At 50.9% G+C, this 17,592-nt stretch overlaps 1 protein-coding gene across 1 annotated transcript in view; it reads left to right on the forward strand.

Annotated features, from left to right (window-relative positions):
• LOC138567794 (cytochrome P450 2F2-like) overlaps nt 1-4,971 on the forward strand; it is an 832,705-nt gene extending 827,734 nt beyond the window's left edge. The window contains exon 9 of the mRNA XM_069646284.1: nt 4,790-4,971. Within this exon, the coding sequence (XP_069502385.1) occupies nt 4,790-4,971 (182 nt within the window). The remainder of the gene's footprint in view (nt 1-4,789) is intronic.
• The last annotated feature ends 12,621 nt before the right edge of the window (nt 4,972-17,592 follow it).

Consider the following 17,592-nt stretch of genomic DNA (forward strand, 5'->3'; position numbering starts at 1 on the left):
CCCATCTTGTCTGGCTAACTAGCACCCCATCTCTGTTGTCTCCTACCTTCGGAAACTCTCGGAGAAGCTGGTATTCCCCCACTGACCCAGCATACTGAGCTTGTTGGTTGCCTATACGACCATCAACCTGGATTCCGAGCATCCAGAGGCACATAAAATGCTCTTCTAAACACCTGTGAAGAACTGCTTGCATCTCTTGATTCTAACTCTCCTGCCATTCTCCATCCTCATAAACCACTCCATCCTCATTAAACAGCTCCACAATACCCTAGCTATCTCGGAGCGGGAACTGGACTGGCTGACCTTCTTCCTCAATGACATCCCTCCCAGGTTAACCCAGGCTCTTTCTCCTCTCCTACCTCTATTTCTACCTATGGCGTACCCAGGGCTCCAACCTTTCTTCCAGGCTCTTTAACATATAGCTAGCTCTGCTGGCACACCTAATGTCCACCTACTCCCGTTACTTCCAGTGCTATGCAGATGACACAAAACTCTTCTTCAAACTTCCCCCTGATCCTCTCCTCTTCCTCCATCATTCCTGACTGCCTATCTGCCATGCAGTTATGGTGTGCCTACAATTATCTCTGCCTCAATGCCAGAAAGGCTGAGATCCTTCCCATTGGGATTCCTGCTCCCTCTTTCTTCCACTCACTCTGGCTGCCCTCTATGGGTTCTCCCCATTCTCCTTAATCGAAGCCAAAAACCTTGGAGTCATCTTCAACTCTTCTCTTTCCTTCCTCCATCACATCCAGGACCTTGCCCACTTTCAACTTCACCTCCTCAAAGGAATCCTTCCTTTCCTCACTTTTTCCAAGAAGCTCAATGTCTCTAGAGCACTGGTACTCTTTAGGCTTGATTACTGCTTTAGCCTTAATCTACCTTCATCCTCTCTCCAGGGACCACATTTTTCCAGCCCTAAGAACTCACTACTGACTCCTGGTTTCTGCACGGATCAAATTCAAGTCCCTCTGCATCATCCATACGGCTGGCTGGGGCCGGCGGCCACGCTATCTACAACTGGCTATCAGTAAATACACTCCTGCCAGATCTTTACATTCCTCCGGCACCAACTCTCTGCATATCATGTGCTTCACTAAACAGCATGCTGGTGGCCAAATCCTTTCCTTGGCTGGCTCCCTACTATGGAACAGCCTCCCCCCCGCTTCATCTTGAGCCGGATCACCTCAAATTCCAGAAGCTACTCAAGACATTCCTTTTCAACTCCCCCTTTCCCTCCTCCCTTCTTTGCTAGACCTCACAGTCGCTGAGATTGGTGACCAGGTGCCTTATGTGGCCACCTGGGCCCTGGCCTCCTACCCCCAAAGGCCCCCAATGGCCTTCAGTCTCCGCCCACTCCCAGCACTTGATTTGGCACCCACTGGACTGTGCTATCACAGGCACTTATTTATTGGTGGTTGATCTCTGCTAGTCACTTAACAGTTGCTTGCAACTTACTCCCTTACCCCTTACAGCACTTACCCCTGTGTTATTCCTAGCACTTACCCCGGCCTCCTCATCCCTCTCTCTCTCTTCGTTTGCACGTTCTGAATGCTCATACGGCCAAATAGGACTGCCTTTCACTTTCATTGTTATATTTGCCTTTCATTCCCATGTTCTCTCCCTGGTGCCATGTAGGCGCTTCGAAAACCCAATTACTTGATGTATAAGCGCCCTACAAATGCACAATAACTAAAATAAGTAAATAAATACGATTACGACTGGTGGAAATCAGCACAGAAAAGGAATCATTGAGGTCCAAAACAGGTAGGACCTCAATTGTACAATCATAATCCAATACCAACATGCAAGTTGCAACCAAAAACATCAACAATTCCCTGCATACCAAACTCATTCAAGCAGTTTAGAAATTACTATAATTGTTGCAGTTATGAAAATGCATAACACAAGGGTGGTATGCAAGATGGTGTTGGTTAAGATAAAAAGCAATGTAATAAGATCTCAGTTTGTAAACCTGTTCAAAATCAAGCATATAATCAAGCAAATTCAGTAATATGTGAATTAGACTGAAAACAGTGCTCCTCAGATATTACAACTGATTTTTACAACATCAAGTGATGTTTGGTATTCCATTTAAAGATCACTGTAGCAATTCCCCCTTGCGATTGTGGGCATATCATGTATTCATGGGAAGGAAATGGAATTCATCAATACACAATGATACAGTACACCCTGCTGATGCTGGGTAAACACCAAAGCCACTTGGCTCAACCCTGGGAGAAAGAGACAATCATTATGTTGCATCCTTCTAATCTTTGGCAGGCAGTTTACGGTTAGGTCTTGATTCCCATGGGGAGGTATGAAAAGCAGCCTTGTGATGTTTGGCGAACAGTATATTCACAGGAATTGTGTTCCAGTCCATGAGTAAGATATCAGTCAGAACAGTAGTTAGAATTGGGGTTGGAAGGGCTCATTGTTATCAGTGAATTGTGATATTGGGCAAACAGTATATCTAGAGCACATGTGCTGCAACAAAGGGTTGGGAGGAGTGTGGCAATCAGACTTGGAATTAATAACTGTTTTTGCAAATCTGCCTCTTGACATTAGAAAAACTGTATTCCCAGTGATAAGTTGCTCAATTATGAAAAATGACACACAACATTGTGCAATGTTCTTTCTTTCTCTGTTGAGATTTCTCCTCAACCACATAGCACAAAGATGGGTTGCTGTCCCTTAATGCACCATATTTGTAAATATCATTAAATATCATCACAGTGCCTACATTTTGACTTTCTGTGAACTGACAGAAGCTGATTTTGAACTTGCAGAGGGCTTCTCGCCAGTGGTAAATTGTATGCTTGGGGGTCATGTCAATAGGATTTATTTCTGCCCTTTCTCGACCACAAGTACGGTTCTGTAACTTACTCTAGGTACGGGTTTCTATGAAGCATTGCACATCTTCTAAGAAGAATGTTTTTTACAAGATGTAACATATATTCATGTTCAAAATAGAACTATAAAGCTAATTTGTATCCCTCAAAAGGTTTATTTTTAAATTTAAAGGAAATCCCATAGCAAACATACTACCCAACCACTCCTTGGATTTTCCATCCTGCCATAAAAGGCCTTACAAACAAAACAAACTAAAAGGTGCACCCCTGGTCTTTCATTTCCATGAAGTTTTACAAAACCTCTGGATGGGTGGAGAGATCATTTTTGTTAAAGCAGGTTGTGATATTTCTTGACTGTGTACTGTACTCAACAGTGTGTTCTAGAGTAAAACAAATATGTACTTATATGGCACTATATGTTGACAAGTTTCTTTGTAGCGTGGTTTCACAGTATCACATAACAGAAGGTTATGGCTTTGTTTAAGAAGTTCTTACTAATGTTTTAACAGGTGAAGTTCATTATTTGCACTGCCATGGAAGCAATACTGGTGAAGAAAAGGGAAATTTGCTTCCACACTTTTCTTTAAGGATGCTTGGCTTTCTTTGGTAGGGACCAAACTCTCTGTTATAGGAATGCTAGCTGGGGTACCCAGCGCTGCCGTGTCCTGATCGAGGGGTGTCTCATGTGCCCTGGATGATGTTGCTCTTGTCCTCATGTCAGCAAGTCTTGCTTCAGTTTGCTCTGGCGTCTCATTTGCCCTGGAGAAAGTTGCTCTTGTCCTCTGGTCGGCAAGTCGTGCTGCTGTTTGTTGTGTTTCACAAGCTCTTGATATTGATTTTTTTGCTTTGCATCAGATGGAGCTTTTCCAAGGGATGTTTGTTTGTGTCACTCAATGGCTTCAGCACACTTGAGAAAATGTCCAAGAAAGATTAATTGATTGTGCTCCCTTCTCATGAATGAACTTAAGTAAACTGTAACCTTGTCATTTCCCAAATTTGGAGTGGTGTGATAAAGTAAATGTCATTTTTTGTTAATTCCCTTTAGAAATGTTTTAGTAAACACTTTCAAACTGTATACAGTAGTAATACATTGCAAAGGACAACCAACGTATTGAACATTTAGCTTCAGACACTTTTCAAAACACTTTTCAAAATGGTGCCTCCTTCTAGTACCTAGTGTAGTGAATCAGGGTTAGCATCAGTAAATGAGGGTGTCTACGGAGAGCATTATTTTACATCCAAACCTATACTACAATCTTGCTTCAGACAAATGACGAATCCATGCAAAATTTGGTAGCAGTGGGTTCAACGGTGTGGATTTGTATGACCAGACAAACATACACACCTATGTACATTCAGCTTTATATATAAAGATTAGAATCAATTTGTATTTATGTTTATTGGGTATTTATAATGTGCCTATACACAATGTGTTTTGAGGCACAACAAGAAAAGAGAGCGGGGAACTGGGAGGACAAAATAAAATGATACTACCAGGCCTTGTGACATTCGGATTGTGCAAGTGCAGTACAGAGAAGTGCAAGGGGGAGGGGAGCTGGGAGAAGTGCTGGTTTGGGAAGAAGGGCCCATGAGAAAACGCGAGTGGCAGGGGAGGCCAGGTGGACAGAGCCAGGGGAAAGCAGAGAGTGCAGGGGAAGGACGGTCCACAAGACAAGTGCGAGGTAAGGGGCTAGAAGGGCTACAAGGGTGCAGGCCCAGTCAGACTAGTGCTGTATTTGAAACTTAGCATGTATTATACAATTGATTGGTGAATAAAACTCCTTATTTCCTACAGACCTACAAATATCTATTTCTATTCCTTCCACATATGTGTTTATCATGACAGTTTATACATGTATGAGGGGGTTGAAATATGTTGTAGTGAACATTTTGGCAGTTGACAAGTCTTAATACGTTCTCTGTTCTCTGTTTTCTTGCAGGGAAGCGTGTTTGCCTTGCAGCAAACCTTGCCAGCATGGAGCTTTTCATCTATTTTGCCACCATCCTTCAGAACTTCAAGTTGACGCCTCTTGTTAGTCCTAAAGACATTGATGCACGTCCAATAGCGGCTTTTCTGTCGAATGTCCCTCCCCCTTTCCAGTTCATCTTGCATCCACGTTAAGGCAGCCATCGCCAGGACTATAACACCCTTTGTTTATCATGTGCACTGTCGTATTATCTTATTCAAATCTTAAACAAGTTAATGAAGCACACACGCAACACATGAATAATTTGGTTGAAAATTCAATGTACTACTAAGTTTCAAATCGCCCATCACTATAGCTTTGGTATTTTAATATTTTTGTTTTTAATAGACTTGACTATAAGGACTCACAGCAACTGGTATATTTGTCATGTGAGCAGTACGATAAGATGCCACCAGTCATAATTTAATTTCTGATTAATATTATTTAAAAATAAGGACACGATGTGAAACAGACTTTCCCACCCCATCACCTTTTAAGTAACAAATGGAAAAGTAACCTAGGTGACATGGTGGCAAGAAGTAGCATAGAAAATGACATGTCCATGACCCATACATCAGCAGAGCACTTCCAAGGGTAAGCACCCAGAAAGTGCCATTATGAATCATGTGTGAATAAACTATGTCAACACGTTACTCCAAAAAGAGTACGTACGCCTATACTGCTCAAAGAACATCCACCAGCTTCAACTTTCCTAATGCCAGCCATGCTTCATGACTGCCCACTGCTCGATGATCGAAATATGCACATATTGCCTTCACGACTATTTAGTTGCAGAGCTATCCCTATGACTAGAATGCCAACATGCACGGCCTATGAGCCTCTCTCCCAGCACAAATGTCGAAGCAATATGTTCTTCACCTCACCACTGCTTACTAATCGCATCTCAAAGTGCAACACATATTCACATCCCCCTGCCAGTCTGCCGCCCGAGGCACTTGAAGTATTGGAAGACCAATCGCTATCCATGCCATCCGATCCTGGCGCGCTGATGCTGGTCTCTAAGGACCTGCGCAAGTTAAGAGCCGAGTCTGCCATTCGACACAAGACGCCAACTCCCAAGGTCTATTAGCTTGCCACTGGCCCCCACTTGCCCGCCATTACCTTCATGTACCAACATCGACTCACCTCTGCAGCACGACCTAACCCGCGAGGACACGATGGAGCTCCTCCTTTCGCATGTATCACTGGGATTACACTCCCCATCATCCTCTCTTCCTGCACATGCGTGCCAATTGAAACAACGGCTACTCGTCATCCCGACGTCCAAATCCCCATTCATGGATTCCTCTGCCGAAAAGCCAAAAGCTCTGCATTCCCGCAGAAAGTGCTACCTTTCACGTGGCACGGCCATATTCAACAACGAGACTGAACGTTGTATTCCAATTAACAGCCTTCAAGCACGCCCATGACAAAAGCCTGGCCTCCTCCACGACGCTGTTGTCCCCTACTGCAGCCGACCCTATGGTCTGTTTCATTCTTCCATGTCCATCGAATCTCCATTAGCTGCACTGTCCTGCTCACACTCAGCCCGCAACCTCAGACTGAGAACACCTGAAAAGTCAGCACTAATCCCATCCAAAACTAATCAAAACACGGAATCGACACCTGAGAGTGTGCACAGATCCAGGCCCAGCCAGGAAAAGCCTTGTGGCTCTCTGCTCCTATGAATTTACCACAGACACTACAATCGCATACAGCCACTGCCACTAACAAGGCAAGTGTACCTATACTGCCCAACTGTAATTCTGTTATTCCTATGCCTGCAGTTACCAGACTTCTTCATAATTATATGCCATGCACTCCTTCTGCTATTAATGTTCCTTTGGTATATTATGTCTGCAAAGAATCAAAACATTCTCACGCTCATGTCTCTGACTCCTCACATTCACCAAAATCTCTAAACTTTACAAATCTGCAATAATAACAGATAAAGCCAACTCCTTCAATTCCAGGATCCGCAACGCCAAATCAGACACCAAAGAGAAATGTACCATTATTAGGGAACTGGAAAATGCAGCCACACCTCCCCCTGCCCTCACCAAGGATGAGACCTGGTGTTCTAACATCCAAATGGCAATGTTAAATAAAATTGACACCTTGAACAGGAACATTCTTAACCATCCATCAACACCCCACAGGGACCCTCTTGCCCTATACACGAGCATATCACCCTCCTCCTCCAACCCTGCCATGACCCAGTTTTTCTTCAAAGACCTATCAGAAACTGGGGTCCTAAAGATAATCAAAGGTCTCAAACCCTTGAAATGTAAAGGAGACATATGCACAGTACCCATCATCAAAGACTGTGCAGAAATACTAACCCCATTCATCACTGCCTTAATAAATGCCTCCTCCTCCACAAGCACAGTGCCATCCAGCCTCAAAGAAGCTTGGGTCCGCGCCCTCCTAAAAAAAAAAAAATCCTTAGACCCTACTATTCCTACCAATTACAGGCCAATAACAACTGTCACCTTCTTCCTAAAATTCCTTGACCGAGCAGCTTACCTGCATGTTCAACACTTCTTGAAGCAAACCATGTCCCATGAATGAATCAATCTTGCTTCCGCCCTGGGCACAGCACCAAAACAGCCCTGGTAGACCTAAAGAATCAGCTAGATGAGAGCAGGGATGAGGGAAAGTCAGCACTTCTCCTCCTCCTAGATGTGTGTGCTTCATTTGACATGGTCGACCACCTCACCAGGTCTGCCAACCTATCCACCATGGCTACTGCCTGGATAGCCTCCTTTCTAGAAGGAAGAGTCATGAGGGTTTTCTCAGAAAATGCCAATGCCTTGCCCTCCCCCATCCCATGTGGAGTACCACAAGGGTCCTGTATTTCGCCTACCCTTTTTGTAGCATCTTCATGAGGCGTCTCTTAGATATCCTGAATTCCCTCGGCATAGCCTATACCAACTATGCCGATGACACCAACATTCTGATCCCACTCACAGGTAATAATACAGATGACGCAAACACCCTCAACAATACTTACTCCTTAATCCAATCATGGTTTGCAGCAAACCACCTGTGCCTCAACGGCGACAAAACAGAAATCTTGCTCATCGGCCCACCAAGAGCACTTAAAAATCTCCATGAACAATACACTGCCTTCCAGATTGTCGTCTCAATCACTGTCTCAGTTTATGTAAAAACCCTGGGAGTTTACACAGACTCCTCCCTGACCATGTCTCGCCAAGTGAACACCATTGCCTCATCAGCAGCCTTAAATCCTGCCAGACCTGTACTCTCAAAAAACAGCTGCTTTACTGTAGCATAAGCTATCATTAGTTCGAGGATTGATTACTGCAATGTCCTCTTTACAGGTACCTCCTCCAGAAACATCCACAAACTCAAAGTAATTCAAAACGACGTCCTCCGAGCAGTCCTGAATATCTCTAAAAGAGAACATATCACAAAAGCGAGACGAGAAGCCCACTGGCTGCCCATACAAGATTGCATAGTCTTCAAAATTGTGTCCTTTACTCATAAGTGTTTATCCACCAAAGCCCCCGTACCTCGCTCAGAAAGTAGCCAAAGCTCACTCCACAGGACCCACAAGGACGCCATACTCTGACCGCCTACACATACCCAAAGTAAAACGTACCAAAACCTGTGGCTCCAGCTTCCCCTACTTAGCAGCCAAACAGTGGAACTACCCCTGCCCCCCTCAGGGCAGAATAATCTTACTGGGTATTCCGTAAAGCCTTATAAACACAGATCTTTTACTAAAATCTGTTTTACCTCCTGCACCTGCTCTTGTAAATCAGAAGTACTATATGTCAATGTGCTGATCCTGTTTGCCAACCGCATATAACATGTACGTGTAACATCGTCTCGATGCCTACGGGCTGTTTCTACACTATATAAATGAAATAAATGTAAAATCTTCAATGTGCCAGCATTATCATGCAATGTCTGGCCTTATTACTTTGAAAACCACAAGGACTGAGGAGTCTTCGTTCATCGGAAGTAATAATGGTAACCTAATTGATCGATGCCTGGAAATGATGCCAGAGGAGTGATTTAAGGATGGACACAATTTCTGAGACTGGAAAATATGCAAAGCATATACAGTACAACATTTTCTCAAGAGCAATAGATACTGTAGGTCTCCTATCATAGATATGATTATGCCTTATATTGCAAGACAGCGTACTTAGCATATTGAGCCGCTCAAATATTTTAAAAGGTATTTTTGAATATAAGCCACAAAATGTCATTAATAAAATGTTGCTCATTTGTGCAAGTGCAACCTGTTTTGCCCCAGAATATGCCTTTGAAAAATAATGAGAAAATACACACGTTGTAGATACATTTGTTCCTATTAAACATTTTTATTTTTTTATGAGTGTTACAGTTCACAAATAAACTTTTCACACATGACTTACAACTCACCTACAATAAAATACAATGTAATACAGTACAACACGATACATTATTATACAATATTATACAATCCCTCAATTAAAAACCTAACTGACGAAAATAAAACAACAATACAGAATGGGGTCCCATGAGCATGAGTTCATGAGTCCATGAGTTTGATGATAAAATAAATCAGTAGCTACCATGAGTTCCTGGTTAACAAATCTGCTCAATAACTGAGCAAACAGCATGCAGAGTAACTTACCGTCAATCATTAAATGCCTTAAAGTTTCTACCTATTGTGAGCAATATCGACATAACCTTTCAGCTCTTGTAATGCCATTTCTGGCACTGAGATCTCTATAGTTAAAAAACAAAGTCAATTTCATTCTTAAAAAATCACTTCTAAAATTATGATGTTTTTTTTTTTTTAAAGGCAGCGAGGGACCATGTTAAAAATGTTAAAAGCTTTACAGGGTAATTCATAGAATTTCGCACAAAAGTGGCGCACGCGGCTGGCGCACAGCGTGCCCGTGCGAACGTCTGCGCCAGCCGCGTGCGATAAAATCAATTTCCGCGCACAGTGTATTCATGGATTCCCACCACCAAAAGAAGACGTGGCGCAGAGTGGCGCAGCGACCCTGCATCAGCGCCAGTTACGCCCCCAAGAACGCCCTCGCGCAAGGAAAAGCCATCAAGATCGCAAAACCATCGCAAAGGGCTGCGCCTGCGTGAAGTATTACACGCGAATGGTCTGGGTGCGTGTATTTCAGTGGTGCGCGAGAAGTCCCACACGCGATTGGCCTGGGCGCGTGTATTTCAGAGGTGCGCGAGAAGTCCCACACGCGATTGGCCTGGGCGCGTGTATTTCAGAGGTGCGCGAGAAGTTCCACACGCGACTGGCCTGGGCGCGTGTATTTCAGAGGTGCGCGAGAAGTTCCACACGCGATTGGCCTGGGCGCGTGTATTTCAGGGGTGTGCGAGAAGTTCCACACGCGATTGGCCTGGGCGCGTGTATTTCAGGGGCTCGCGGGTGGTTTCACACCGAATCGGGCCTGGGGGAGCAGGTGCGTGTATTTCAGGGGTGCGCGAGAAGTTCCACACGCGATTGGCCTGGGCGCGTGTATTTCAGAGGTGCGCGAGAAGTTCCACACGCGATTGGCCTGGGCGCGTGTATTTCAGGGGTGCGCGAGAAGTTCCACACGCGATTGGCCTGGGCGCGTGTATTTCAGGGGCTCGCGGGTGGTTTCACATGCGATCGGGCCTGGGGGAGCGGGTGCGTGTATTTCAGGGGTGCGCGAGAAGTTCCACACGCGATTGGCCTGGGCGCGTGTATTTCAGGGGCTCGCCGGTGGGTACACACGCGATCGTGTATTACAGGGGTGCGCGAGAAGTTCCACATGTGATTGGCCTGGGCGCGTGTTTTTCAGAGGTGCGCGAGAAGTTCCACACGCGATTGGCCTGGGCGCGTGTATTTCAGAGGTGCGCGAGAAGTTCCACATGCGATTGGCTTGGGCGCGTGTATTTCAGGGGTGCGCGAGAAGTTCCACACGCGATTGGCCTGGGCGCGTGTATTTCAGGGGCTCGCGGGTGGTTTCACACCGAATTGGGCCTGGGGGAGCGGGTGCGTGTATTTCAGGGGTGCGCGAGAAGTTCCACACGCGATTGGCCTGGGCGCGTGTATTTCAGGGGTGCGCGAGAAGTTCCACACGCGATTGGCCTGGGCGCGTGTATTTCAGAGGTGCGCGAGAAGTTCCACACGGGATTGGCCTGGGCGCGTGTATTTCAGGGGCACACGGGTGGTATCACACGCGATCGGGCCTGGGGGAGCGTGTGCGTGTATAACAGGGGTGCGCGAGAAGTTCCACACGTGATTGGGCTGCGTGCGGGTATTTCAGGGGTGCGCGCAAAGTTTTACACGCGATCTGGCCTGGGGGAGCATGTGCGTGTATACCAGGAGTGCGCGGAAAGTTTTACACGCGATTTCAGCAGGGTACGTGTATTTCAGGGGTGCCGGGGAGTCCTACATGTGATTTGCCAGTGTGAGTCCTCCCAGGTGTTCCCTGTACACCCTCCACGGCCCCTGCAGGCAGCCCACACCACAGGGGACTACCCTGCATCCCTGGTCACGTCCCGCAGGCAGCCCACCCAACATGGGCATGCCCCCCAGCAAAGGCACATGTCTCCTTGCACTAATGATCACCAACTCATGTCCCCTTGCACTCCCACCCCCAGAATTGCGGGGCACCCTCCACCAGGCCCCCACCCATGTCTGTCACCACCCCCACCCCCAGCACTGTGGGGCACCTGCCAGCAGGCCCCCACCCATGTCCAACTCATGTTCCCCACCACCCCCACTCCCCAGCACTGTGGGGCACCCTCCACCAGGCCCCCACCCATGTCTCCCACCACCCCCACCCCCAGCACTGTGGGGCACCTGCCAGCAGGCCCCCACCCATGTCCAACTCATGTTCCCCACCACCCCCACCCCCCAGCACTGTGGGGCACCCTCCACCAGGCCCCCACCCATGTCCAACTCATGTTCCCCACCACCCCCACCCCCCAGCACTGTGGGGCACCCTCCACCAGGCCCCCACCCATGTCTCCCACCACCCCCACCACTGTGGGGCACCTGCCAGCAGGCCCCCACCCATGTCCAACTCATGTTCCCCACCACCCCACCCCCCAGCACTGTGGGGCACCCTCCACCAGGCCCCCACCCATGTCTCCCACCACCCCCACCCCCAGCACTGTGGGGCACTTGCCAGCAGGCCCCCACCCATGTCCAACTCATGTTCCCCACCACCCCCACCCCCCAGCACTGTGGGGCACCCTCCACCAGGCCCCCACCCATGTCTCCCACCACCCCCACCCCCAGCACTGTGGGGCACCTGCCAGCAGGCCCCCACCCATGTCCAACTCATGTTCCCCACCACCCCCACCCCCCAGCACTGTGGGGCACCCTCCACCAGGCCTCCACCCATGTCTCCCACCACCCCCACCCCCAGCACTGTGGGGCACCTGCCAGCAGGCCCCCACCCATGTCCAACTCATGTTCCCCACCACCCCCACCCCCCAGCACTGTGAGGCACCCTCCACCAGGCCCCCACCCATGTCTCCCACCACCCCCACCCCCAGCACTGTGGGGCACCTGCCAGCAGGCCCCCACCCATGTCCAACTCATGTTCCCCACCACCCACACCCCCCAGCACTGTGGGGCACCCTCCACCAGGCCCCCACCCATGTCTCCCACCACCCCCACCCCCAGCACTGTGGGGCACCCTCCACCAGGCCCTCGCCCATGTCCCATCCATGCCCCCCTGCACCCGAGTCCCAACAATCCCCAATCATGTCCGTAATGGCCATCCTCCCCTGCCAAAAGGCCCAACCAACTATCACATCCACCCACATGTCAAAGGCAATTACATGTTACACACCCAATGTAAATAATGCAAATTAACACATGTCTGTCACACACAATGGCTGCAAGTGAATGTTAAAACACCCAACATGACATGCATGAAAGCAATGAGATGATACGACACATTGAAGGATGAAAATAAAAATGTATTGAAAATCAACTTGAATGGAAATGAAATGAGAAAAACCACAAAGCAAAACAACCAAAAGAAGATGAATGTCCATGAAAAAAATCCAAAAAATAAAAAAAGCCATTGAAGAACTATTTACAAGATAATCCCGGGTCCATGAGCCCAACCAAATGAAACCTAACTATGACAACTAACTAAAAACTGAACTATATACAAAAATGTGGCGCATTGTCCAATCGCAACCAAATAAAAAAAAGGGAATTAAAGGAAACCTAACACTAACTAAATAACTATATACAAAGGCAGCGGGCTAGTCCGACGGCTCACCGGTTGTTGTCATGGGCCAGCGCATCATCGAACTCCTGGTCAATGGCTTGGAGGCGGGCATGTTCCCTGGCCCCGAGGTCCCGCAGGGATAATGCAATGTCCAGCTCCAACTCCCTGCGAAGACCCTCGAGGCCCTCAGCCCACCTCAGCGCCCTCCGCATGGAGTCCTCCGCCCTGACCATTGTGAGCCGTTCCTCCTCTGCCCGCTGCCGCTCCGCACCTATCTGCTGGCACAACCGCTCCCACACGGAAGCCACTCCCATTCCAGGGTTCTCCTGCCCTCCGGCCGATGCCTGCACCCCTGATGTTGATGGCCCCGAGCCATGATGCCTCCCACGTTGAGCCTGCTGCTGCCTCCGACCAACTGCCTGTGCCAGCACGACGGAATCCAGGCTGATGGAATCCACCGACGCCGTCGTGCACGTGCCCTGCCCGATGATGCCGTCACATCCTCCATCTGCTGGGGTCCAGTTGCTGTGGTGTCCACCCCTGCAGGACCTCTGACTCCGGACTGTGGCAGGGATGGGATCCCCACCGAGCTGGCTGCATTGGTCAGGGCAGGTCCACAGGGGGCCCTGGTGGCATCTGGGCCGGAAGACGGCAAGGAGAACGAGTGGCGTATAGTCTCCACAGAGGAGGAGAGGGCCGCCAGATTGGCCGACACATGCAGGAAACCCCCGAACATGGACGATCCCAATTGGGCCACGTCGGCACGGTACTCTTCGTGATGACGTGCATGCTCCTCCTGGGAAGCACGCACGGCATCACGAATCACAGCCGTGCGCATCGTGACCCCAATCAGGACCTTCTCCATACGGCCAGGGGTCCCCTCGTCCGCAGGTGGAGGGGCGTCCGATGACATGGACATCCCCTCTACCTGCGGACGGGCCTGGGACGGGGCATCCCTGCTGTTGCATGGTGGTGCACCCACAGGGTCAGGGACAGCGACATGCACAGGCCCCTCCACGGTGGCCTGTGCTGCCTCCTGCCCCTGGACTGCACCACTTGCACCAGCAGGGATGCCCCCACCAAGCCCCATGTGCGCCTCAGTGGCGGCCTCCTCCTCCTCTGTGGAAACCACCAACCAGGATGGCTCCTCACCGTCTACCGCCGTAGCAGGTCCCTGTGGGGGCTCACCCACCCCTTCCGCTGCAGCTGTGGGGGCATCCCTGCCGCCTTGCTCCACAGCATCGTCTCCGCCCTCTTCTTCACTAGCCGCTGCATAGAGGGAGACATAGAACACAAGCATCAGGGTACTGTACAATGGTCCCCTAGACAGGAAGCAATAGCAGATGAGTGCCACTGTCAAAGTACACTTCCATCTTGTCACTCCACAACACATGTGTCAGTCCAGGCAAAACACACACAGTGACAGTCATGGTGCATGCCATGGACATTTCCATACATGTCCAATGGCCTCTCGAATCATACAATGTGATGGTACTCACATGCATCATGGGTCATGCCTATCACATGCACACACTTCACCTCAGTCACATCCATCTGGCCCCGTACACCCCAATCACAGTGCATACAAGGATGACTAGGCTGCATCAGTGAATCTGTAAATTGTCACAGACATGTGTCATGCATCCATGGCATTCACAAGTCACAGACACGCAGGTCAGGCACACAGACATGGATACCATATATGTACCTGGCATCAGCACCCATCCCTCACCCCCACCCATGTCCAGGAACAGAGACTGCCATGCTCTCATGTGTGCAATCTGCATAGGGCTCCCCATGTCGCATTTAAACACATGCAACAACCGTGCGGTTCACACATTACTGGTCGCACATGCATTACCATGATGTCCCTGCACACATACATGCGTACATGGCCTATGTCACACATGCAGGCAAGTATCAGACAACCAGCACACTGCAACATGCCCTGTCTCACACAGCAATGCTTGGCCACTTACCGCTCAACTCCAGACGGGTCTCCCTCTCAAGGACCTGGGCGTGGAGCGCTGGGTGTACGCGTTCCAGGACCCTCATCTGGATGGAACTCATGCGGCCCCGGCCCCCCTCCACGAGGCGCCGGGCCTTTATGAGAGTCCTGGACCTCAAGTCCTCCCAGCGCTTCTTGACCATCTGGATGGTGCGGGTTGCCACCCCCTCCGCGTTGATGGCAACCACACAGTCGGCCCAGATCCTCTCCCGTCCTTCCTTGTTGGCGCGGGACGATCCGAAGAGGGCATCATACTGCCCCAGGACTTGCTCCACCAGGACACCAACTTTGGTGGCAGTGAAGCTGGTGCCCCTCTGCCCCTCTGGCTGGGGGTTGCCACTGGTGTCAGATGTTGATGTGCCCGACATGGCAACCCCAGGGGCAGGAGTGGGTGGGCAACTGGGTCCTGGGGCTGGGCTGTGGAGCGATGTTATCCGAGTCGGGAGTCTTCTGTTCCAGCAGGGGTGGACACAGCAACTGGACCCCTGCAGATGGCTGATGTGCAGGCACCAAATGGCAGGGCACGGTGGCAGCAGGCAGGCAGCAGCAGATGGCACGTGGGAGGCTGCTCGGGGCACTGGGGGGCAGTAATTCGGCCTTCTGGGCAGGAGTGTGGTCTTCCGTGTGTTTTCGCGTGGCCAGCTTGATACGGAGTGATTTGGCACGTGAAAATCCTGCACGTCAGCGTGAAATTCGAGGAAAGGGCCTTAGCGCGTCAGCACGCGTACGCGATTTCATTGGACCAAAGGCCCTTACAGCGTAAGCGCGTCTGTGGAGTTTCGCGCACGGGCGTTGCCCTGGCAGGGCTTGGAGATCCCGCCTGTCTTCACACTGCTCTGTACGTGCTTTTCGTGCGCTGCGTGTGTTTTCCATCCGTTGGGGTTCACACGCTATTACTTCACAGCGGGTGTTGGCTACGCGTTCTTCTACACGCAAGGCAGACGGTGAGTGGTACCCCGCTCCCCCCCAGGCCCGATCGCGTGATAAACTTCACGTGCACCCCTGAAATACACGCACACGCTCTCCCAGACCCGATCGCGTGTGTAAACACCCGCGAGCCCCTGAAATACACGTACCCCGCTCCCCCAGGCCCGATCGCGTGTGAAACCACCCGCGAGCCCCTGAAATACGCGCGCCCAGGCCAATCGCGTGTGGAACTTCTCACGCACCCCTGGAATACACGCACACGCTCCCCCAGGCCCGATCGCGTGTGAAACCACCCGCGAGCCCCTGAAATACACGCGCCCAGGCCAATCGCGTGTGGAACTTCTCGCGCACCCCTGGAATACACGCACACGCTCCCCCAGGCCCGATCGCGTGTGAAACCACCCGCGTGCCCCTGAAATACACGTGCCCAGGCCAATCGCGTGTGGAACTTCTCGCGCACCCCTGGAATACACGCACATGCTCCCCCAGGCCCGATCGCGTGTAGAAACACTCGCGAGCCCCTGTAATACACGCGCCCAGGCCAATCGCGTGTGAGAAGCTTCTCGCGCACCCCTGAAATACACGCGCCCAGGCCAATCAAGTGTGGAACTTCACGCGCACCCCTGAAATTCACGCACACGCTCCCCCAGCCCCGATCGCGTGTGAAACCACCCGCGAGCCCCTGAAATACACGCGCCCAGGCCAATCGCGTGTGGAACTTCTCGCGCACCCCTGGAATACACGCACACACTCCCCCAGGCCCGATCGCCTGTAAAAACACCCGCAAGCCCCTGTAATACACGCGCCCAGGCCAATCGCGTGTGAGAAGCTTCTCGCGCACCCCTGAAATACACGCGCCCAGGCCAATCGCGTGTGGAACTTCACGCGCACCCCTGAAATTCACGCACACGCTCCCCCAGGCCCGATCGCGTGTGAAAACACCCGCAAGCCCCTGGAATACACGTACCCTGCTCCCCCAGGCCCGATCGCGTGTGATAACACCCGGGAGCCCCTGAAATACACGCGCCCAGGCCAATCGCGTGTGGAACTTCTCACGCACCCCTGGAATACACGCACACGCTCCCCCAGGCCCGATCGCGTGGGAAACCACCCGCAAGCCCCTGAAATACACGCGCCCAGGCCAATCGCGTGTGGAACTTCTCGCGCACCCCTGGAATACACGCACACGCTCCCCCAGGCCCGATCGCGTGTGAAACCACCCGCGTGCCCCTGAAATACACGCGCCCAGGCCAATCGCGTGTGGAACTTCTCCCGCACCCCTGGAATACACGCACATGCTCCCCCAGGCCCGATCGCGTGTAGAAACACCCGCGAGCCCCTGTAATACACGCGCCCAGGCCAATCACGTGTGAGAAGCTTCTCGTGCACCCCTGAAATACACGCGCCCAGGCCAATCGTGTGTGGAACTTCACGCGCACCCCTGAAATTCATGCACACGCTCCCCCAGGCCCGATCGCGTGTGAAACCACCCGCGAGCCCCTGAAATACACGTGCCCAGGCCAATCGCGTGTGGAACTTCTCGCGCACCCCTGGAATACACGCACACGCTCCCCCAGGCCCGATCGCATGTGAAACCACCCGCGTGCCCCTGAAATACACGCGCCCAG

The sequence above is a fragment of the Ambystoma mexicanum genome, chromosome 2p (genome assembly GCF_040938575.1).
Source record: "Ambystoma mexicanum isolate Mex_15411 chromosome 2p, UKY_AmexF1_1, whole genome shotgun sequence".
In the NCBI taxonomy this organism is placed as follows: Eukaryota; Metazoa; Chordata; class Amphibia; order Caudata; family Ambystomatidae; genus Ambystoma; species Ambystoma mexicanum.